The 25,521-nt window shown below is 37.8% G+C and overlaps 1 protein-coding gene across 2 annotated transcripts in view; it reads right to left on the reverse strand.

Annotated features, from left to right (window-relative positions):
- The window catches only part of LOC103023221 (copine-8), a 226,914-nt gene that overhangs the window by 23,489 nt on the left and 177,904 nt on the right, over positions 1-25,521 (reverse strand). For both annotated transcript variants that reach the window (XM_022671345.2, XM_022671344.2), the window contains 2 exons: positions 9,072-9,118; positions 5,424-5,605 (listed from right to left, as the gene is read on the reverse strand). In XM_022671345.2, coding sequence (XP_022527066.1) covers positions 5,424-5,605; positions 9,072-9,118 — 229 coding nt within the window. The remainder of the gene's footprint in view (positions 1-5,423; positions 5,606-9,071; positions 9,119-25,521) is intronic.

Genomic DNA, 25,521 nt, shown 5'->3' on the forward strand with positions numbered 1-25,521 from the left:
ATCAATTTGAAAAATCTTAGTTTACACAACACTGTCAAATATAGATAAAGATAGTTAGTCAAGTAAAATGATGTGTAAATGAAATAATCAGGAAAAAAGTATTATTTAAAGTGGTATATTTTATTATTTGTTTTATTACAGAGTCTGTGGCCCGTGACTTCAAATATATTTCTCCTTCTGGCCCCCCAACAAAAAAAGTTTGGACACCCCTGATCTATAGTATTTACTGATAACACCTGGATCTGGAAAGTCCAGAAAGCATGTGACCAAAGCATTTACACAGAAGTGCTTAAACTTGTCAATACAAGTAAGACAATATTACACTTTATGAAATAATTAAATTATCCTACATCAGCAATCAAACAGGCTCGTCTCATCAGTAAAGAGTAAACTCTAAAACTGGGCTAAAACTCCACATTAATGAATAACTAAAAGACCTTTGAGCTGTTGAGCTGAATCTTTCTCCCCAGTTTGAGTTTTTTTTTCTCTATGCAAAGTAGAGCATCCAAATTTACACTTCACAGCTTCTACTGGCACAGAGATTATAAAGTATCGCTTTAATAATTTACCTTTATTTCGCCTTTGTGTAGCTGCTCTGATTATATATTTATGTACTGTGCTACTTTAATGAGGAAACTTATGATTGATGGGTTGAGAAATTTACACATTAACTCAATAATGAGTTCATGATTATATCTGTTATGCATTAACTGCAGCTATTTAGTTGTTATTTTGAGAAAATACTGGGTAAGAGAGGGAAATAACAAAGGTCAAATCAGAGTGTACAGGGCAACACATGCAGCCCTGTTTTACATACACCCTGTCGGACGGGTCACTATGGTGGGTGAAGAGCAGGCAGTGCTAGAAGCAAGTCGATACCAGCAAACATTATATTGATAAATTAGGAGTTTGTGTGCATCTGTGTTGAATTTACCATCCATTTCTAAACGAAACCTTTTTAAACCATGGCACTCCAGTATTTACAGCTGAAACACAAAAATGTAGACACCTTTGACCAAATGCTAGTTTACAGTGCCTTGCAAAAGTGATAGACAGACACAAAGTATTGCATAAGTGTGAAGTGAAACAAAAATAAATCATGGTTTTAAACATTTTTAACAAATAGAAAACTAAAAAGTGTGACGTGCAAAAGTACCCTCTATATCACTTAATAGAGCCACCATTTGCTGCAATTACAACTGTAAGTGCTTTGAGGTTTGTCTCTACCAGCTTTGTGCATCTAAAGACTGAGATTGTTGCTTATTCTTCTTTATAAAACAGCTCAAGCTCAGCCAAGTTGGATGGAGAGCATCTCTGAACTGCAATTTTTACATCTTGCCTCAAATGCTCAAAGCGAGTTAAGACTGGGCCATTTCGAACCATGAATATGTTTTGTTTTAAATCATGACACTATAGCTCTGGCTTTATATTTAGGGTCATTGTCTTGCTGGAAGGTGAATCTCCTTCCTAGTCTCAAGTCTTTTGTTGCCTTCAAAAAGTTTTCTTTCAGGATTGCCCTATATTTATCTACACCCATCTTCCCATTAACTCTGACCAGCTTCTCTGTCCATGCTGAAGAGAAGCATCTCTACAGCATGATGCTGCCACCACCATGTTTCACAGTGGGGATGGTGTGTTCAGGACGATGAGCTGTGTTATTTTCCTCCCCTTATAGCCCTTTGCATTTAGGCCAGAAAGTTCAACAAACACAAAGCATTGCATAAGTGTGAAGTGGTCTTCAACATTTTTATCGAATAAAAATCTAAAATGTATTCAGCCCCCTTTACTCTAAAACCCCTAAATACAATCCAGTGCAATGAACTGCCTTCAGAAGTCACCTAATTAGTTAACAGAGTCCAGCTGTAAATAGTTTAGTCTCAGTATAAATACAGCTGTTCTGCGAAGGCCTCAGTGGTTTGTTGGAGAACACTAATGAACAAAAAGCATCATGAAGACAAAGGAACTCACCAGACAGGTAAAATTTAGAGATAAAGTTGTGGAGAAGCTTAAAGCAGGATTAGGTTATAAAAACATATCCCAAGTTGTGAGCATCTCAAAGATCACTGTACAATCCATCATCCAAAAAAATAGAAAAAGTATTCTACACCTGCAAATATGGTCTTTATGAAAGAGTGTCTGTGTCAGAAAGCCACTGTACATCTGGTCACTTTATGCCTTTGGAGTGCAAACGCACCCAAAACAAATACAAAACAGATACAAATCCGATCATTCAAACCACTTCGGGAGGTGATTCAAAACTTCTCCCCAACGCAGTACATCAATGGGTCATCCCCGAGTTAATCAATCTACACAGCAATCTTCTCATCAGTCTCAGGCGTTGTAAAGGCCATCAAAAACTTAATGATGAAACTGGCTCTAATCAGGACTTAGACCAAGGAAGTCCAAAGGCCCTATTTTACACCCTGCGCAAGGCACGTCATGATGCTTATTGCTATCTTACACCCTGCAAACAGTCTATTACCACACCTTGCACCTGCGCCGCTAAAATAGCAAACACGCTTGTGCATATATCTACGCTCATGGGCGTGTTGGTCTGGAAATGAGGTGTTGATCTGGCAAATTGCTATCTTAGCAATGGAAAAAAACAGGTGCAACATTCATTGATTTGAACCCTGACAACAGTATACAAGCAGATGTTCATTGCTATCTTGGCAATGCAGCTGCACCATACACACACACATGGTGCGCCTATAGAAAGTTGCCTCTGTTGCACAGGGTAAGTTCATTAGAGTTACCAGATTCAGAAACCTCAAGTTAACAGCACCACAGATTAGAGCACCTAAATGCTTCACAGAGTATTTTAGTTTGTTTAACTTTTGACTGTTATTAAGTTACTACATGATTCCTTATGTGTTCCTTTATAGTCTGGATGATGGAAAGTGTGTCCAAACTTTTGACCAGTACTGTATAGTTTGGGCAAACCACAAATCTCCGTTTTGCTGCTTTTCATTACAGAAAAACAACTACAAATTATCATTGAGTTTCTCTGCTCTTATAGAGTTCGTTCTTAGCTTGAACAACACTGCACAGTGAAACAGTGCACCAACACTCCCGAATATGATAAGTATGTTATACATATATTTAAGCAGGGTCTTAATGTTATGGGTTCTATAGTGCACTGTATGTGTCAGGCTCCCTACTCTTCATCATAATCTTAATCTTAATATAAGAACACAGAAATTAGGGTAGCTAAAAGAAGATAATAAGAATAAGGACCATCCTCATTCAAAGACCATCACCATCCTCATTCCTTTAACCAAGAACTCAAGTACTCACTCACATCCCTAATCAATACTTAATTAAGTTAAATCAGGTGATCTGCAGGTGGAATTGAGTGCATGCAATGGCTGAATGAAAGAAAATGTAGAAGATAATCCTTATTTATTTTCTAATCCTTATTTTCTAATTATCTAAGGTAGTAAAACCATTCTCTTGTAATTCTGTTACTTTTTATTGCACTGATGTAGACTGTGATGCAAATATCAAACTTGGTGCTCAGATAAACTGTTTCAAAATACATATACTAAAACTGAGCCATTAAAATAACATTGTTAACAAACAACAAACATTAATTTTATTACATTTATTTATTTTTCACCTGTTTTGAAGGCTAGCCGCAGTATACATGTATGCCTGATAAAATGTCACAATCATTTCATATTATCAACCTATTGTACACAGTTTGGACATGACCTCAACAATTTTGGCTGAATTCATGCTGATTATCACCCATTGTGTTTGCCTAGTGAAGAGAGCCCGGTGCTTTACTTAATAACAGTGGTTTTATTTGAATTATGTTTTATTTATTAAGGTTATGTAGAGTTTTATTATTTCAATTTCAATGTCAGAATATTCTTAATACTTAAATGTTCAATGCAATTTAAAAGGCATTACATTTTTTATGCTATTATAATTCTAAAACTGTTACATTAACTGATCAAATTTTTCAGTAACCGGTAATGTTTTTTAACTTACTTTGCTGCTATTTAATAAAACCAGACAGAAGGCCAAACTTTATTACACAGCTGGGTGATTGTATAGTGTGTTGCAAGTACCAAAAAAAATGTTAAACTGTATACATATATATATATATATATATATATATATATATATATATATATATATATATATATATATATATATATATATATATATATATATATATAACATTTACATATATATATTTATGTAATATTGTATGTATTTTTAATACATGTATGTTCTATATATATATATATATATATATATATATATATATATATATATATATATATATATATACAGTTTAACATTTACATATATATATTTGTGTAATAGTGTATGTATTTTTAATACATGTATGTATTTTTTGCCTCAGTATTTTTCTTATTTTATATTTGTGGTGTTGTTGACAGACCACAAGGCAAAAAAACAAAAAAAAACAATGAATCAAGTAATTTCTGAAAAAATACACACAACAATATTATACATTTTAAATTTATAAGTTAAGTTTATTTATTTATTTTTTAAATTTAAAGCCCAGATAAAAAACACGTTGTTAATAACCTTATTTGTAAACATATGCAACATTACATTTTTTGTGTTGTACTGAATGTCATTCAGTTTTTTCCTTTAATGTTTTATGTTATGTTTAACTAATAAATATGTTTCTTTAATGCCAGTAAAAAAAGAAATTGAAACTTAAATTGAACACTAAACTTGTGTGTGTGCTGAAGGGTCCTCAGGGGTCTTCCTTAGTTATTATGGTTGGTCACGTGACTGCAGTAACTTGATCTCACTTTGATACAAGGATTATTTTTAACGTTGTACTGAATGACAACTGAAGATTGGGAAAATAATGACTGAAAGGGTCTGGAATGTTATTAATATTAAAAAAATACACCTGAATAAATAATATTGAATATGTCACATACGACATTTGTACAATTATGTCAGAACTTTGTTTAAGGTGAATTCATTTTTTTTTTTTACTTTTTTATTAGGTTTTTTTTTTTTTTTAAAGCATACATTTACAATCAGTAAACATGTATACATGGAGTAGATTGAGGGTACTGTATACCCACCTATATTAATACATATTTTTATACTATTTATCAAGTGTAGAAACTGAAAAAATCTCATCTTTGACCCAACTATACTGTAAATGCTATTATATATGACATTACATTTCTCTTGCTGATAATGTATCTCTACCAATCTAATTAGCATAAACAATATAAACTAATTAATGCCTTTATTTATCAAACTGTTTATAGAAAGTGTTGTAGATTAAAGCTTGGTGGTAAACAACTGTGCACACTGAAGTTGTCTGCAGTGATTAACACTGTTAATTAACAAACCCTCACACTGTGTAAGGCTAATGAGCAGCAGTGTGTTTACTGTGGTTTTGGATGGTCACTCACCAGGGCGAACTCGTGGGACACTCGCCCGTCAGGCGGAAGTTTGGCACCGAAACCCAGTGCGGGAAACATCTTGTCACTGTCATAATCCTGAATAATTTCTCCCACGGCTTTCAGCGCCATGGCGTAGGCGTTGAGCTGGTATGGACTCATGTAGTGCAGAGAGGTCGGCTGGGCAGGGTTGCCTAGAAACCGCCAACGGGAAAAGAGGGTCAGGCACGGGTCGAGATTCCACTTTTACCAGTCAGTAAAAAAAAAATCAATACAGTGAATTTACTCTAATTAACCGTGTGCACTAAATCCACGTGAAAAAAAAAAAACCAAACACATGCACATATTTATTTATACATTAATACACACAGTACTGTACAGGTGTTTTATATAACTGATCACGTAATTTCTGTCAGCAGTAAAAGAGTTTATAGTGTGAAAACTCCAAATTAAATTACAACAGATAACAACATAAATACAGTAAAAAGAAAGAATAATCTCATTCTGACATACAGGGGTTGGACAATGAAACTAAAAAACACCTGGTTTTAGACCACAATAATTTATTATGGTGACGGACAGTTCTGGTGGAAACAGGAGAGTTGAGGTGCACACTGAATTCTGCCATGATTTGGTTAGTCGTGGTTTTATATATTTTTTTGGTTACAATCCAGGTTAGCACCGGAACATCCCTTTCAAAAAGCTTCCTCTTGCCTCCACAGTTAATCCTGTTGGATATGGTTCGTCCTTCTTGGTGTCTACAATTTAATTGCTTCTACCAATCTACAACAAGTACATACAGTAACTACTAGGGGTGTAACGTTTCTGTGCAAACTCTCTGCTTGTGTGCTTCAGCCTGCACTTTCCGGTGCACTGTTTCTATTCAGAGCTAAGTGCAAAGAGTTGCTAATAGCAACAGTGCTACAGCTACACTTTCTGGGTGCACTCCTTGGTCCGCAATACGATCACTGTTTCGTGTGTGCGTTTATGCGAATGAAACCGTGACCCCTGTATCGTGATGGAATACACTTACCTTCACACCCCTAGTAACTACAGTTAATAATACAAATAAAGAACAGATAGAAATGAGAATATGGGTGCTAACTTTTCACTGGTACATCTAAAATGATTGGAATCACAGCTTTGTTTATTATTTTTCTTCAGAAAACTTCAATTTTTTCTACATCAGTTGGAAAACATATTACAGTGATGATATACATTTTATTTATTTCTTTGTAAATAGTTATTTTAAACTTTATAACAGTTTCTGACTCTCTTTTTGTAGCTGTGTAAATGTATTTGTATTATTTGCCATTTGTGTTCTGTATTATCAGATTTCACCTAGACAAAAAGACTTTTTCAACTATTTTCAAGTGTATAGGGCCAATACATTGATACAGTAGTAGAGCTTCTGACAGAGATCACATCATATAAAAAAACTAATTTATAATTCCACACACATATACAGTAAGCTGTATATACAGCAGGGTCCAGAACTCAAACTCAGAAAGTAAAATGAAGAAGTACATTGAAGACTCTGAACTGATTCTACATGAATATTTAAACTGAACTGAATCAAATATACTAAAGTCTTTGAACACGAAGGTCAAATTTATTTGAGCTTCCACTGAAGCTTTCAGTCAGACTTCAATCAGGTAGATCTGATCTGCCACTCAGAGACTAGTGGGGCTCAAGTTCAGGTTTAAGAACAAGACGTCATTAAAGCAGTACAGAAAATACCCTTACATACTGTGAGATTCTGAAATCTTACTTTTACTTAAATATTATTTTGATAGTATATAAGATATCTTTTTAAATCCCTTCCCATGCTCTGTAAGTATGGACTAACCTTCTGCGGCTGATGTCCTGCATCTCTTTCTAATTTTACACAGTTTACATAGAAAAAAATAAATATGTGGTATCCTATAAAACTGCATTTTTAATAACGAACAAATTTCTTTAGTTATTAATAGGGGTGTAAAAAATATTGATATTGTATTGTAACATAATATTTAGTTTTGGAAAAGTGCACTTTGCACTTTCAAAAACACAGTACTGATGATTATTAGTTTACATTTAAAGATTGGTGTCAGATGTGGTTCATATAGTGTTGTGTTTAAACCCCACCCACTATATAGCAGTTTTACTCTGTTGTTAGATCTCACTGTTCTAATTAGATAAACAGTATTGCATTAACCTTATCTTTTACTAAAATCTTTAATATATAAATATAATAGTGTGTTTTCATTATGACGTTTTTTGTATTTAAACTATCACAATATATCTCCATTTTTCCATTTTTTATATTATTTAAACTTAAAGTAGTTGTTCTTTAATTGTGCAGAAATTTCAGCACTACTGAACCAATAGAAATTCTGAAAATTGGCTTTTTACATTTTACATCGACCTTCACTGAAAGATAAGAATGCTTTTTTCTACCCATAAAAAAATATACGTTTTGGTATGTACAGTATATACAGTAATTGTAAAGCAATTAAGGCCTCCTTTCGCCTTAGCAATGAAGTAGAGATGTGTGAAAAAGCTGTTGCAGCAGCAATCATAAAATGTAACTCATGGTTTTATACAGTCACAATCAGTGTAACAGTACATTTTTAGGATTTACTTTAAATGAACACATTATTACACATAGAGAGGAATATTATCCTTTACTATAAAGAACTATATGTACATTTTTTACAGTTTTCTTTGATGTGGGTGTGGGGTTTTGCTATGTCTTTTTTGTAAAATTATATTTTCTTGTTTTTAAAGGTATTTTATATTAGAAAATTCATTTATTAATCAATTTAAATGTGTCCAATAATTCCCTGTCCACCTTGTTAACCCTGCCCCTTTTAAAAAGTTATCTTTGGCATCATTGACATCACAAACTTCAGATTATTTTATTTTTAAGGAATTAAAGACATTTGCTGCTGCCTGTTCAACTATTAATAATATTAATTTCCTTGTATAATTCTTCTATTGTCTCCACACTTAAAGCTTAAAAGGGTAAAGCTTAAGATGTCCATCCTGTCACAGTAAAATATCACTGTAGTTTAATTAGTTAAAAAAAAATTATATGTATTTAAAAAAAACAAAAACAAGAACAGTCACCATAAACAACCATGTTTTTATCAATGTGAAAACTTTGCTAAAAACGTCCACCCTGTTGTGCAACTTGTTGGACAGGGTGGATGCAAGCATGAGAGGAAATAAAGAGCAAAAATAAAATTTAATTACACTGAAAAAATATGATTTCTGTGTAGTCTGGAGTCTTATAAATATGATAAATTACCAAAAGAATAAAATATATTTTTTTAAAGTTATGAGACGCCAAAAGACACAGTATTCTGGTAATGATCTGCAGCTATTTGAATCTGGAGGCCGCACTGTTAAAAGATACTCTATAATTTGTCAGAAGTGGGTATAATTAAAAAAGGCTCTCCAATTCAGCGCGGCTTTGAACTCGCTGGCGATCCCTGTTCAAATGATGTGAATGGATCTAAAAGCCAGGTCTGTCCTCTAATCGCAATGATCTCCGCTCTTCACTGCATTATACGTCCCTCATTATGCTAGAGGAGGGCTATCGCTGGCCGCTGTTCAGGCCTGATTTGCATACATTTCAATATATCCCAGCATTCCCCCGATGACCGGTGCACTCACCATTCGAGGCGGTGAAATCAATCGCCACAGTGAAATTAATCTGAGTCCTGCAGAACAAAGAGAGAGAGAGAGAGAGAGAGAGAGAGAGATGAGAACATTCATTTCAGCCGAGCCGACACTGCCTTCCTCACATCATAATAACACACAGAGTCCGCAGGCCCCTCACCAGTAATACCAGCTTTCTATAAAGCAGTCATCCTGACAGATAGAAGCTGCACACTGGCCTGGGCGGGAAGATCATCAAATAATAGGTAAGGTCCAGTTAATCCAATGTGTACAACTCAAACAAGCAGAACATAATATTTAGCTCTGAATCACGGCCTGTGTGTTCAAACCATACAATTCTGGAAGCAGCAGAGAGTACGGGTGCACCAATGTGGGAATTCTAGGCAGATGCCAATATCTGAAATTACACATATATATACGTATATATAGACCACTTAAAAATGATGAGTTTCTTTGATTTTACCAAATTGAAAACCTCTGGAATATAATCAAGAGGATGATGGATGATCATCAAACCAAATTGAACTGCTTGAATTTTTGCACCAGGAGTAAAGGCATAAAGTTACCCAAAAGCAGTGTGTAAGACTGGTGGAGGAGAACATGCCAGGACGCATGAAAACTGTAATTAAAAACCAGGGTTGTTCCACCAAATATTGACATCATATATTTGGTGGATATTTCTGAACTCTTAAAACTTTATGAATCAGAAACTGTTTTCTTTACTACTACTGGTTATTTCATAGACTGGTCACAGCTTTAACCACTTCTTAAATGAACAGGTTACATAAAACAATAAATCTATGGAAAACTAATACAAGTAAAAAAGAATGAGCTTAAATCAATTGATTTTAAATTGTTGGCATTTGTAGTAGCACAGCCAGCATTACTTGATTCTTTTCCAGCATACAATATACAATACACAATACTAGTGCATCTCCAAAAAAATAGAAAATCATTGAAAGGCCACTTTATTTTAGAGTAGTTCAGTTCAAAATGTGAAACTCATATTACATATATGTATTACAGAGAGTGATCTATTTTAAGCACTTATTGAACATCAGTAAATTTTGCATTTCATTTGGAAAGCCAGAGTCTGAAGAGAGAGAGTGGAGAGACACACAGTCCAAGCTGCTTGAGGTGTAGTGTAAAGTTTCCACAATCAGTAATGGTTTGGAGAGACATGTCATCTGCTGGTGTTGATCCACTGTGTTTTATCAAGTCCGAAGTCAGTGCAGTGTTTTCCCTAAAAATCTTACAGCACTTCATACTTCCCTCTGCTGACAACAACTTTTATGAAGATGTGGATTTCATTTTTCAGCAGGACTTGCCATAATCGTCAACAATAAAATAAATAAACACTTAAAATAGATCACTCTATTTTAAGGCATAACGGGGTTGGACAATGAAACTAAAAAAACTGGTTTTAGACCACAATAATTTATTGTCCCGACGGACAGTTCTGGCGAAATGTTTTTTGGATACAATCCGGGTTAGCACCCGAACATCCCTTTCAGACAGCTTCCTCTTGCGTCCACAGTTAATCCTGTTGGATGTGGTTGGTCCTTCTTGGTGGTATGCTGACATTACTCTGGATACCGTGGCTCTTGATGCATCACAAAGACTTGCTGTCTTGGTCACAGATGCGCCAGCAAGACGTGCACCAACAATTTGTCCACTTTTGAACTCTTAAGTCTGGTCCAATTTAGCCGTGAAACCTCCCACACTAAAATGACAGATGTTTTAGTTTCATTGTCCAACCAAAAGACATGGGTTTTACATTTTGAACTAAATTACTAAAATAAAGTAACTTTTCATTAATATTTACTAGTATGTCAGCAATATTGGTTTAAAATATCTATTTATTGGCTGATACTCCATATATGATATAATTCCAATATCATTGTGCATTGTGTCTCGATACAGTGCAGTAAAGAAATCTGACTGCATTTTTATAATATCTCACAATATTTTTTTAGAAAGGGATTTTGATATAGTCCTTTCAAATAGGTTTGGTGGTAGAGTGGGTGCTAACAACAGTGATAACAAGGGTATAACACTACATGGGTATGACACACTTGTGACCAAACATTTGCAGTCCATTTATTCCTATGAGACAAACAAAAATCAACGCAAATCTGCTGCTTTGTAGAAACTGCATGCACCACTCAGTAAAACCAAACAAACAGGTTGTTGGTTTTATGGGTATTCTATGGTTGCTAGGGGACTTCATTTGTACACTTACTCCTTCCTTACTACAGTAAACTGTGGGATTTTCAAAGAGCGCAGACAATTTTATTACAATGTTTTTATGTGTTTAGACACTGCTACAAATTGTAGAACCCCAACATAGTGCATTATATCGTGAAAAGGACCTGGTTTAGATACAACATGGTTCAAATCTTATATTATATAATCAAATACTTCAAAACGTGACAACGTTTCTTTCCCTGTCAGTCTCTTTTTTGCAGCTTAGATATCAGTGATGCCAGCAGGGGAAGATGAAGCGGATGGATAGGACTGTATGTGTGTGTGTGTGTGTGTATGTGTATGTGTATGTGTATGTGTGTGTGTGTGTGTGTGTGTGTGTGTGGCCGGGTTTTGCTGGGACACAGAGCAAGTCAGACTGATGCCTTAAGTACAGAGCTGTCTCTTTTTATTATAGCAGCCTCATTACCAAGGTTATAACAGTTACACACACACACACACACACACACACACACACACACACACAATATTTCCAAGTGTAAATATGTGTGTAGGGAAAACGTGAGGCCTCATTTACCCTGGCCCATTAGAGCCTCAATAATACTCTGTAAACAGTGGGGGAAACAGTAAATTGTGTTTTTTTGTGTGTGTAAATTTAAAATGCTAATGAGAACAGGCCGCTGTAAACGCTTCGCTTCGGGAACAAATAAATTCAGAGTTACAAATGAAAGTCTAAACCAGTCAGACAACAAACAGGAACAGTGCTGCAGCTCGCCTCCGTTATTTCTTGTTTTTTAAACCAAACCCTCAATTCAATTAAATTCAAATGTATTTTTACAACAAGTGTTGTCATAAAGCCGCTTTACAGAGATATGGGTCCAAGCCTCTTATGAATAAGCACACAGTGATAGTGGCAACAGTGGCAAGGAAAAGCTTCATAACACTACAGGAAGAAACGGTTGTATTCTTTTCTTCTTCTTTTTCTTTCTTCTGACCAAACATTTAGATTTCTCTAAATGGGTCAGTGAAGCAGTGAAGAGAACATTAGACCTGCAGACGTCTGCTGTTCAACAACGTACCAGTTCTTGTAGATGTAGGTTGCAGAAGAAAGGAGTCTAAGAGACCATCAATTGCAGGAAGGGTAGCTTTATTGAAATGGTTGGTCAAAGCTAGACTCTTGGGAAAAAAACATTGGGATTAAGACTGCTATCATACTTATTTTGCTGGTGACAATAAAAGAGTTTTTTTTTTTTCTAAAAACAGGTGCAATTGGTGTATTAAGCCTGTTTTACTAAACTCAAAGCTATTAATGCCAGTGGTTGTGTTCATATGATACATGAAATAAATTTATTCTCATGAAGCAACATATTTATTTATTTTTAAATCATTTTAATTAGTATGCAGCCATTTTCACACATATTTGTTGTTATATGTAAGTTTCTATTTATGTAAGTTTCTATAAATGTGCAGAATACAGAGTACAGAGTACAAGTACAGAGCCAATAAAATGCAGTTAGCATCTAAGCAGAAGTGCAATATACAGTATTTTTTACGTAAATCACCTGTATGACAGATGAAGTAGTGTGTAGTAATACAAAATATATAATAAGTAAATATAAGCACATCTGTAAACATATATAAATGAGATATTCTTTTAGAGAATCTTTCGCCTTTTTTATTAAATTATCCTGTTGGATAGTATTTGTGAAGTTCATTTGAACCAGCCTGCCATGCAAAATAGATGGTAAATGTTTTTTATAAAAAAATGTATTTGGTTAAAGCAAAGAAAATGGCATTCCAATTTGATTGGCACATACTGTATTCTTGGACAGGAGCCAGATGAAAAAGTGGGCAGGTTACTGTTGACACAGTTGTGGCTGACACAGTAGCACTCATTGCTCACCAAACTGTCCAATGAAATATTTGAGAGTGTGAGATCTTTTTTTTTTTGCCAGGCAGTGTATCTTGGTAACATACCAGCTTAAACTACACTTGCATTACATAATGCAGTTTAGCTTAAATATTTGGAGCACATCTCTATGGCGTCACATCAATGTCAAAAGTCGGGGCGCAAAAATACCAGGTGAAAAAAAAACGATATTCTGTTCAGCGCAAAATGTTAAAACACGCTGGTTAATTTTTTTCACCTGGTATTTTTGCGCCCCCCACTTTTGACATCTCATCTTCAAATCAACCACTTCAGAGTTAGTTTGAGGCAGGCCGGGACCACCTCCTCTCAAGTGTTTCATTGTGTGGTTGTTTTCTGCATCCGAGTACAATTATTGAATTTACCATTCCAGCCCAAAAAATTAAAACAGGAATTAAAACAAACCAGACTAGTCTGCTTTAACCAGACTAAAAGTACAGGTGTGAAAACTACTACCTGGGGAAGACTTTCTACTACATTGTTTAGCATTGCTGTAAGAATTGCTTGATTGCATTCAGTGACAAGAACATCAGAATATCAGGATTATCATCACACCACCTCATCCCCAACTCCCCAAACACATTCTAAAAGTATTGACTAGAGCTCTATCCTTCCAGAGAACCCCGTTCCACTGCACCACAGCTCAGTATTTGGGGCTTTATACCCCTCTAACCCATGCCTGGCGTTGGCATGGTTCCAATAGCTTCAGGTCTATGTATATTCTCCACAGAGTCCTGTTTTATTAGCAGTACTTCTCTACAGGGACTGTACTAGCTTTGTGTGTGCATTTGTGCATCTGCAACATCAGCAATGGCTGCAACTTAAACGAAGTAGCCGATGATAGAATTTGTAAGAAAGGGTGTCCACAAACATTTGGACATATTGTGTGTATATATGGGACAAGTGAATAAAAACAAGCTTGTGCGTGTATAATTTAGCCGTCCTCCAGGCAGCTAGGCCACCCTCTGTCTCCTAAAAACTCCCAGCCCTCACACACAGAGAGATCTATCTCCTGCTGTCCTTGCTCAGGGTCCTCCCAAACCCCCACTCGTCCCCCTCCACTGCCCCCTTTTTCAATCCACAGCCACTAGGACTGCACTGTACTGTATATTGTTTGTAATCTTAATAACAATTCATAATTTGATATTTTCATATTTTTGAACACCCATAAAGCATATAGAGTCACACCACATGTGTGAATGCCTTTAGGTACTAATACTGAGCACAGGCAGCCAGGCTTTTACTGTGTCAGTGATTTATGTTAATCCAAACCAAACCAAGGAGAATTAAGTACGATTGTAACACAGCTAGTTCCGACCCTGCAGTGTGATTGGCTGAGTGACATTATCATATATTTCTTAGTGACATTATTAGCCGGTAATGCACTGTAACCGAGGCTCTTCCTGTATTGCTACGCCACATACAGGTAACCTAGCAACGTAGCAGCGCATACAATCCAAATACAAACCAAACATGATGTCATTATACGCCACTGGGATCCGATGGATCCCGTAGGCACAGTGCAGAAACGCCATGTCTCCATTAGGCAGGCAAAGATGCGGCCCCACAAGTATATAAGCCCATTGATTCAAAAATACGCATTATTACACACATTATCAGCCACCTATATCCGGTTAAGTGTTGTTATTATTAAAATAAAAGCTTAAATGTACACATTTTCCAGTTAATATAGGCTATTTTAATCTGAATGTAAGGTGGACTCGTGCCTACTACTGCATCACAGCTGTGCCAATATTATAGCACTCCCTCTCGTGTATTGTTGCTTAAATGTACAAACTTTTTAACTGTTTCAAACAAACAAAGGTGTAAAAAAACACTCATCCTCAACAATGTCTCCATCTTAGACCTGCTGCCACCAGGCCCTGATTTATGAAAAATTGTAGAGAGTGTTGATTTCCTCACAGTGCATTTTTTTTGTTAGCTATTTCTGAGTGACTGTTGGGTCTTTTCTTTTCTTACCTCCTGTCTGATTTGGCCAGATGGCCAACTATAAGAAGGCTCAAGGTCTTTCAACCTTTGTCCAAAAATCAATGCCATTGTTTTATAGTCCTGCCATGCATTGTGCCTTGCAGTAGTCATTGTGGAGCTTCAAAGACAAAGCCTTAGTCTTTGTTTTTGGTTTTACCCCAACAATGCAGGACAATGCAGCTTTTATAGACCCAGGTGTTTGTCTTTCTAAGCGTCCAATCAATTCAAATTGCAACAGGTGGGCTCCAACTCAGTTCTTGACACAGCTCAAGGATAATTAAAGTAAACAGGATGCACCTGTTCACGATTTGGTCCGCCACACAAAGGATTTGATTGCTTCCGTGAACGAAATATATCAGTTTTTGATTTCTGATATGTTTTTAAACCTCAAATAAAATTGGTTTACATTGATTATATGCACATTTGAAAGTTCCTATATCCAATAATAAGACACTTTCCACAAATATATGATATGTAAAAATGAAATGGAAGTGTCTATACCCCTTGCTAATACAGATGTGCTTGTATTGCCCATAGAGTAGGACTCTCTGGATCAAATAAATATAAACCCACTGGCACCATGCATGGCTTTGGACAGTTTAAAATACATTTTTCCTGACAGATACTCCCTTTCATGTCTTTGAAGTAGCAATTTTAGGTTTTTCCTCAGGATGTTTAATGCAGTTTTAGTATGGGCTTTAGTTGGACCACTGAAGAACAATGCTTTTTGGTTTCATGCTTAATATCAAGTGTGGAACAGAGGGGTATAAATCCCCCAAGAATTGAACGGTGGAGCAGTGGAACTGTGTTATTTGGAATACCTCTAAGATGAGTTGGGTAGGGCCTCATTAACTCTTTCAGACCTGAATTATGTGTCGGTGTTGAAAAATAAAATGAAGGAAGACTCTAATACTATAATAAATGGTACATTCTATATTAACATTAAATTCAATTTACTAAAATAAGTAAGTTTTTATATCTATTGGATTGTAAGCCTATGCTTAACATTTATATTTTAGATTTGATATTAACCGTTTGGTTCACAAGCAATCCCTAAACTTTAAAATAAACATTCAAAAAAAAGTGTTATAAATTACATACAATGTAATAAGCTCTTTTAATTTTTTAGTGCTGTTTTTTTAGTGCAGTGGGCAGGGCTAAGCTGTTGTTTCATTGGCTTATAAACTTTTTCATTGGCTCTGATTAAAAAATGGCTCAATTAGTGTAGAGTGCAACAAAACATTTGGAAAAAAAAAAAAAAGAAAATACATGATGTCCATTAAATAATTAAATAATGATCTTGTTGCTGTTTGCCATCGAATGCTCACAGCAGTTGTCCTAAATCTAGTAGAAAGCCTTTTTTGCTGTAGTGACAGTTACTCCAGCAAAAGCAGGATAAACAATTTTATTAGCCTTGTTTTCAAAAAGAAGCAATGAACGAGCAGGTGTCCCAGCATTTTGTTTGTCATTATATTTTGTTAGTCCTGAAGGTAAGCCCTGTCTATCTTTTATACTCCAGCTAAGTAAAGTCATTTATGTCCTTCAAAATGTGAAAAATATAAAAAAAGACACACACACAGACTAATATAAGCCATTATGAGTCTCCCGCTAAGAAGTCAAGAGGTCGTAGGCTGGCAGATGAGAGAAACAGACAGCGCGGTACAGACAGGTGGGAGTGGGGGTGAGAGCGACTTTCTTATAATAGGTGGGATCTCACCCAGCAGGTGGGGTTCTATTGCAGGTGCATGGTCTGGTAAACAAAGCAAAGCAGAATAAAGAGGGGCAGTAACAGGTGTCTGTGAACACACCTCAAACATGCCCTGATATGCTCACTGCGACCTGTTCAACCTTCTGCCATATGCTGAGAGTGTGGTCTACAGCTGCAGGGGTTTGACAGGTCAAATAGGAGTGTTCTAGTGTGTGGGTGAAATGTCTTTCAGCTAGGATGTTGAAAACATCTGCCGCAGAATCCCAAAAGCTCTTTCTGGCCAATGTGAAAATGTTCTACTTACTATTTATCCCTATGTTGTGTTATAGGTATTTTAATTACAAAATCATTTAATATTAAAACTTTAAGTCTTCCTACAAAATCATCTTGTCTGTTCTTGCCATCCTTAAACTTAATAGTTTTGCTTGCCATTCGTCCTAGTTTGAGGTTTACCAGACAACAGGCACTAGATCCACAATCCACAGTCGAATTCCTCAAGGTTTTGTGTTTGGTCCTCTTTTCTTTCTTCTAATTTGTTCATTCAGCAATGTCTCTTTACAGTATACTTCAATATAATTCCAAAGTCCAAAGTCACCCCATTACTTCACTCCCTTGCGACTCCTCAATTGACAGTTCAGGAAATCGAACTGGGGACCTTCTGGTGCCAAGTCCACTTCCCTGACTTTTAAGCCAGGTTGAAGGAATAGATCCAGCAACTTCTGGTACCAAGCCCACTTCTTTGACCTCTAGATTAAAGCTGATGTAGCCTAATAACTGTACCGTTGGCCAAAATCACATTGTGCCTTACCTCACCGCACCCCATTCTTGACAGTTCAGGGAATTGAACCGGCGACCTTCTGATGCCATGTACAATTCTCTTTCTTTGAGGCCAAGTCTGTCTGTAGCCTTATAACAGAACCAGTGTCCAAAATCACACTTTCCCTTACCTCCTACTCCCCTACGTCTTGACAATTCAAGAGATTGATTCAGGGACCTTCTGGTGCCAAATCCAGGTCTTTCTGTAGCCTAACAATAGAACCATTGGCCAAAATCACACTGTCCCTTACCTCTTACTCCCCCACTTTTTGACAGTTCAGGGAATCGAACTGGGGACCTTCTGGTGCCAAGCCCACTTCTCTGACTTCCAGATTAGGTCTGATGTAGCCTAATAATAGAACCATTGGCCAAAATCACATTGTCTCTTACCTCCTACTCCCACACTTCTTGACAGCTCAGAGAATTGAACCGGCAACCTTCTGATGCCATGCACAATTCTCTTTCTTTGAGGCCAAGTCTGTCTGTAGCCTTATAACAGAACCAGTGTCCAAAATCATCCTACTTCCCTACGTTTTGACAATTCAAGAGATTGATTCAGGGACCTTCTGGTGCCAAATCCACTTCTCTACCTTTTTCGGCCAGGTCTTTCTGTAGCCAAACAATAGAACCATTGGCCAAAATCACATTGTCCCTTACCTCCTACTCCCCCACTTCCTGACAGTTCAGGGAATTGAACCGGCAACCTTTTGGTGCCATGCCCACTTCTCTTCCTTTGAGGCTAGATCTGTCTTTAGCCTAACAACAGTATCATTTTCCAAAATCACATTGTCCTTAACTCCTATTCTTTTACTTCTTGACAATCCAAGGGATTGATCAGAGGACATTCTGGTGCCAAGCCCACTTCTCTGACTTCTAGACTAGGGCTAATGAAGCCTAATAAAAGAACCAGTGGCCAAAATCACATTGTCCCTTACATCCTACTCTCCCACTTCTTGACATCTTAAGGGATTGAGTCGGGGACCTTCTGGCTCCAAGCCCACTTCTCTGACTTCTTCTATATTAGGGCTGATGTAGCCTAGTCACAGAACCATTGGCTAAAATCATATTGTCCCTTATCTCCTACTCCCCCACTTTTTGGACCAGTATTGCCTATGGCCTAAGTGGGCAAAGTGATTCTGTCTCTTACTCACTCACTACTCCCTCTCTTCTTGGTAGTCCAAAAGATTAAACCAGGGACCTTCTGGTTCCAAGACAACTTCCAAACTTTTATACCAGACTATTTGGCAAAAGTGGGACTGTTTCCCCAACTCCCCTCTCCACTTTCCACCTGTTTCCTTTTGGACCAGGGATCCAATTTGTTACCTTCTGGTGCCAAGCCCATTTCAGTCATTTTTAGACCAGAACTGCCTTTCCACCAGCTCAGGGGATTGAACTATGGACCTTCTGGTGCCAGTTCTCTGTCACTTACACAAGCAATGTATAATATAGCATAAGAACAATATAATTAGATATAAAAAACTATAAAATCCATCCCTCAACCTCCCTCTCCCTGACAGACTAGGGGACCGGTCCAGGGACCATTCAGTCCTAGCCAGCTTCTTTAACCCTTTGGTCATGGCTACCCACTTACTGTGTATCTACTTGTAATCTAATTACTACTTATTTTTCTGTAACTTCTGGATATCATTCACTGTTATATGTGTTGCTTTCACTGCTATGAAGTCTGTTCACTATTTAAAGGCTACACTACTTAAATCAGTGGGCTGGGAAAATCAAAACTGCTTTAAACCAAGACCACCTCACATCTTAAGTCTGAAACTCTGTCTCTCATAACCTTTTCAGAAGTGAAAAGTAAAGTTTTTCACTGTGGCCTTCTTTCTTCTTCCTGACACAAACTGTAGGAGTCATTTTCTGGCAGAGAAAGAGAGAGTGACATAGGAAGAGACATAAAGAGAGAGGAAGAGAGAGAGGGTGGAGAAGCTGCATGCTGTGTTGTTTTATAACACACTCCCCTGGGAGTCCTCGGTGCTGTCAGTCCACACTGCACACACACATATATACACAAATGGCTCTCCGAAAGCCAGAACGCCCCAGCATCAAACACACACATGGACACACGTAATTAGTAAGCTCAATCTGCCAACACGGAGTGAACATTCAGACAACAGGTTCTACAATTTGCATTTAAAACACAACTGAAGGAAGGAACAGTCAGTTCTTGAAGCTGAGACACTTTAACAAGATCCAAACTGTTAAGTTCTTGATAACTGAAGGGCCAGAACATTCAGTGCACAGTGGACAACGCAGTGTGTTATCATATCACATCATTTTGGACTATAAGGTGCAACAGATTATAAGGCGCACTATCAATGAACGTCTATTTTCTGGTCTATTTTCATACGTAAGGCGCACCAGATTGTAAGGCGCATTAAGAGACACTAGTAAGGATGCCTACATCGAAGTGAGCAAGAGTGTCGCCATGTTTCCCTTCTAATGGGGAAACTGGGGGAAGTGCCTAAGGAAACAAAACCGTAATTCTTAAAAAAAAAAAAAGTCAAAAGAGTGCTGGATAGTAATTTACACAGATTTCTCCCCTAAAAACTGTTTATTTTCGGTGAGTAAAGTGCTTCTGTTTATTTACAGTAAGCTTAGAATTTCAGTATACGGTCCAAGACTGAGCGTTAGCCGCGGTTAGCAGCATAGCCTGCCCCGGTTAGCAGTGCTAGCACTCTGCGGTTAGCAGCACTACCCAGCCCCAGTTAGCAACATAGCCAGCTGCAGGTAGCAGTGCTAGCCAGTTGAGTGTTTTGGTAACTTGGAACTTCCGAACATACTATTTCAAACAGGTACCCTGGATACCACCTCACAACTTATAAATGTGTGGGCATTGCCAAGTCATTGTGACCGGCAGTGTCTGACTAGAATTTTCCATGTGAAAAGACAAGACAGATCAGTGCAGTAGTGTTCTTTAGCTACCATGGGTAATGGCAAAAGTCATGGGACCCAGTACTAGAGTTTTGTGCCCCATGGCATTTGGCCTGTTAGTATTTTGTAAGTGGGCCTAATAAAATGGAGAGTGGGTGTAAATACAAGTACAGTTTCCAAACTTTTACTTAAGTTTAGTTTCTCCAACTTTTTCAACTCCTTTCCACAAACATCTACACTCATCTTCCTCCACCTCTGACCCTTGCAGGTCCTGCATTGCAAACATTCTCAGCATCCCTCCATCCATTTCCCGCTCGCCTCCAGCAATGAGATGGAAAACAGTTGCTACCTGTGAGTCTGTCAGCCGATGACCGATGGAGAGCGGAATAAAAAGAGCCCAGGGGAACCATCCAGGAGTGCACAGTGGGAAAAAAAGAGAGAGAGAGATGGATCGAGAGACATAGAGAGAGAGAGAGAGATAGATAGATAGATAGATAGATAGATAGATTGTGAGACAGTGGCAGTGGTTCGCCCTGTGCTCTGCGTAATGCCACATCTATTTCTCCTGAATAGAAGACGACAGCTCAATAAACAGGGGTTTAGCTGCGGCGCCTGCCCTGCTACAGCCCTGCAATCTAAGTGTTTGTAATGGAGGCGGTTATACGTGAATGCAGGTGTGCAGCCAGGAGTTATGGGTAATGAGAATCAGAGATGGAGGCCGGGAGAGCTGCAGCTGAGGCTCAGCCGAAGAGTGCAGTTTAATTCCCGCCCGGATCCTGCCGACAGCTGCCTTGGAGACGCAGAGGTAAGGAGATGGCACTTAATTACAGTGCATAGTGATATAATATATATATATATATATATATATATATATATATATATATATATAAAGTTTTATAACTTTACACAGCATGGCGGAGGTCTAGTCTGGCAATCTGAGTGTATCTGAGTATTCAGGTATCTGCCAGACAGTCGCTAGGACAACACAGGAATTGGCAAATCATATAGCGCTTGACTGATATGAAACATCTCATATATAAAGACTTTTTTTGCCAAAAATATGACTTGGAATTATTATTATCATTTTATGACCAACTCCTTATCAGCTTCACTCAAAATATAGAAGTTCTATAGTTTCTCTGCATATTTTACTATCCTCCTTTCACCCTTAATTTTCATCCTTGCAAAAGTAGCTCTTATTTGGGTGGTAGGTCATTATCATCAATGCAGTGACTAAAGTGGATCAGGCACAGCAGTGCTGCTGGTATTTTTAAACACATCAGTATCACTTCTGGACTGAGAATAGTCCACTGACCAGAAATGTCTGACCAACAGGAACAGGCATTACTTACTTAATATTGGACAAGGCATTTGTCAGTTTCTCTGATTTTGCTACTTATAGATACATGTTTGAGTAAAATGAACATTGATATTTAATTCTATAAACTACGGACAACATTTCTACCGAATTCCAAATACTAAAAAGATGCAGAGCTTTCAGTTAAAATCACCTCAAATAATGCAAAGAAAACAAGTTCATATTCACATTCAAGAGTTCAGAAATCAATATTTGGTGGAATAACCCTGGTTTTTAATCACAGTTTTCTTGCATCTTGGCATGTTCTCCTCCACCAGTCTTCTTCACTGCTTTTGGATAACTCTATGCCTTTACTCCTGGTGCAAATATTCAAGCAGTTCAGCCTTGTTTGATGGCTTGTGATCATCCATCTTTCTTTTTATTATATTCTCCAGAAGTTTTTCATTCAGAAAAAATAAAATCATTTTTTCCAGAGCTGTAAGATAATAACTCAAACTCTTACTTTTACTTAAACCAGCAGCTTCCTGTGGGAATGATGTAGGACTAGTCTATGACCAACAGAAACTGTGTAGCAACAGATTTAGAGCTTCTGCCTCTGATTTGACACAGTGTTAAAAACCTCCTGCAGCACAGCTGTCTCTGATTCACTCAGACCTGTTGCAACAAGGCAAGAAAACCAATAAATTGCCTGGTGCTAGTGTTATCAGAATTCCCCTCAATTAGGGGATTCTTAAGTGAGGGGCTCCTCCCACTTGTTGCTGACAGTAGTCAGTCTGCCAGGTTTATGATTCCTGCAGCCGGCAAAATTTAAGACTTAAGCAAAAGCAGTCAGGATATCCATAAGGTCGGTAAAAAAAGGAGAGAAAAGAAGGGAAGGAAAAGAAAAACAAGACAGCAGCTAACCTATCTATCTGACAGTCAGTGCTAGAAATGAACTACACTGTCATATATTGTATTAACATGAAAAGGAAAATGCAGATCTATTTCAGATCCACTGTTTTTTGCTGTGGTCCAAGATTCTCAGTGCATGGGTGAGGCTTTATTCGGCTTGGGGGCCCAAATGCTCCGAAATGGCCCTGGATCCACTCAACATACAGTACAGGCCAAAATTTTGGACACACCTTCTCTTTTTCAATGCATTATCTTTATTTTCATGACTATTTACATTGTAAATTCTCACTGAAGGCATCAAAACTATGAATGAACACGTGGAGTTTTATGTACTTAATAAAAAAGGTGGAATAACTAAAAATGAAAATATATATATTCTAGTTTCTTCAAAATAGCCACTCTTTGCTCTGATTACTGCTTTGCACACTCTTGGCATCATTCTCTCAATGAGCTTCAAGAGGTGGTCACCTGAAATGGTTTTCCAACAGTCTTGAAGGAAGGAGTTCCCAGAGGTGTTTAGCACTTGTTGGCCTCTTTGCCTTCTTCACTCTGCGGTCCAGCTCACCCCAAATTATCTGTATTGGGGTTCAGGTCCGGTGACTGTGGAGGCCGGGTCATTTTTTGTTAAGTACATAAAACTCCACGTGTTCATTCATAGTTTTGATGCCTTCAGTGAGAATCTACAATGTAAATCAAAAGTCATGAAGATAAAGAAAACGCATTGAATGAGAAGTTGTGTCTCATACTTACATTACTTAACTATTTTGACCAGGATTTCCTAAATCTTTGTTTGCCACCCCATATTACATTCTTGTCAATGTGTGCTGTGTAATAAAATGTGATTTTTATTGTGTTAAAATTATGCACATATCTAAATCAATTCAATTCAATCTAGCACTTGTTTGCAATGCAGCGCTTTTTTACAGAGCCTTGCTAATAATCCCACCCAAAAAAAAGCCAAATGCTGCATTCAATTAGAGAAAGCCTTCTGGAATCCACCAAACCCTGACCTCATTTTCATCTCAGCAGGGTGAGAAAATAAGAGCATAAAACAAACACTCCACATGCTGAAGGTCTCAACAGGTCTGCTATAACAAGCTGCTCGTTTAAAACGGACGTCCAGCAGATGTCCATGATTGTATACTGCTGTACGCTGTTTGTCCATCCTCCACTGGCTTTGAATTCATTTGAAAATGATTGAACCCAGCCAGCTGAGGCTGTTCTGTGTGTAATCCCACTGATCAAGGGAACACAGGGTAAATGAATGGACAGGGTAGTAAAAGGTCTCAGTGCAATAGTTTTCCGAGAGCTCCGGAAGCTGTCAGGTTAAATCGGCTTCTTGCGGACGAAGCGAGGATTACCGGGAAATGAGCTTTTTCCGCCGTTTCCAGCCCTGCTCCGAGTCTACGAGGCATTTTGCATGCATGAGCGGCCAACCTGGGAAATGTCTTGTGGCACGAGCTCTGCAAGCCAACAGATGTTGTGGCTGGGTGGCTGAGAGGACGTCCAGGCAGAGGGGACGCTGTCCACACCTCCTGCCTTCTCTAGGACATTCCGGTCAGTTACCAGACCAGGCTGTTGGAGAACTGTTTTAATTGCACTGTAGATTGCTTTGGAAATCAGGGCTATATCTGTTCTATAACCCATTATTGTGTAACACGTGTCTCCTTGTTATATAAAGGTTATTTTTTAATATATTTGTATGCATAATTCTGAATTACAGAAAGGAAACCTATGTGCTACTATCAGGAGATGTCAATGTATCTGCGGATGTGTCTATCTATAATGCCAATTTACCTATCTATTTTATTTCTAATTTTTCCCATTTTCTCCCCAATTTAGCACAGCCAATTATCCCCCCCGCCCCCCCCCCCCACCAGGACTCCCCACATCACCAGTAATGCCCCAACACACCAGGAGGGTGAATACTAACACATGCTTCCTCTGATACTTTTCGAGCTGATGCAGCATTGCCGTGCAGCCAGCGAGCTTGGAGGAAAGCGCAGCGGCTCGGTTCCAATACATCAGCTCACAGACACCCTGTGCTGCGGACATCACCCTAGGAGTGATGTGGGGAGAGAGGCCATGCACCCTCTGACCGCCGGCAGCTTGATGGCAAAGCTGCATGAGCGGGGATTCGAACCTGCAAATCTTGAGGGGGAAGTACTTACAAATACTAAAAAAAACAATACGCAATGTACTAAACTAACTATGGAAACCCAACATTTTTAAATATGACAAAATTTAAGTGTCAAACCACACTATATTTTGTATTTACGAATCTTAAAGGAGCATTCAGTAAGAAATGAGAGCAAACGTGTGAAATGGCTACAGCAGTATAATTTCAAAACACAAAAGAAATGTCTGCCTCGCCCACCCCTCCCCAGATACCAAGCTCACTCGGGTTGCCAAGTTGAGGAGGCTAATACTACACAATCCAGTGCAAGTTCAAGTTCAGTAACTTCCACCATGGCAAGCAACAATGTGACTAATCGCAGTTCATGTTAGCGTGTGTAGCATGATTGCGATAGCCAGCATAGTGCTGATCACTATAGCTAACCTTACGAACCTAATTATCTCTCCCAGGTAACTTCTGCCTTATTATCCCAGCTGCACACAGATCACTGATATGAATGCAAACTGAATGATTTTTTTTATTTATTAATTTAAACAACAGTCCCTAGTAAGCTATCCTAGTGGTTGT

This window comes from Astyanax mexicanus, chromosome 2 (assembly GCF_023375975.1).
Source record: "Astyanax mexicanus isolate ESR-SI-001 chromosome 2, AstMex3_surface, whole genome shotgun sequence".
Lineage (NCBI taxonomy): Eukaryota > Metazoa > Chordata > Actinopteri > Characiformes > Acestrorhamphidae > Astyanax > Astyanax mexicanus.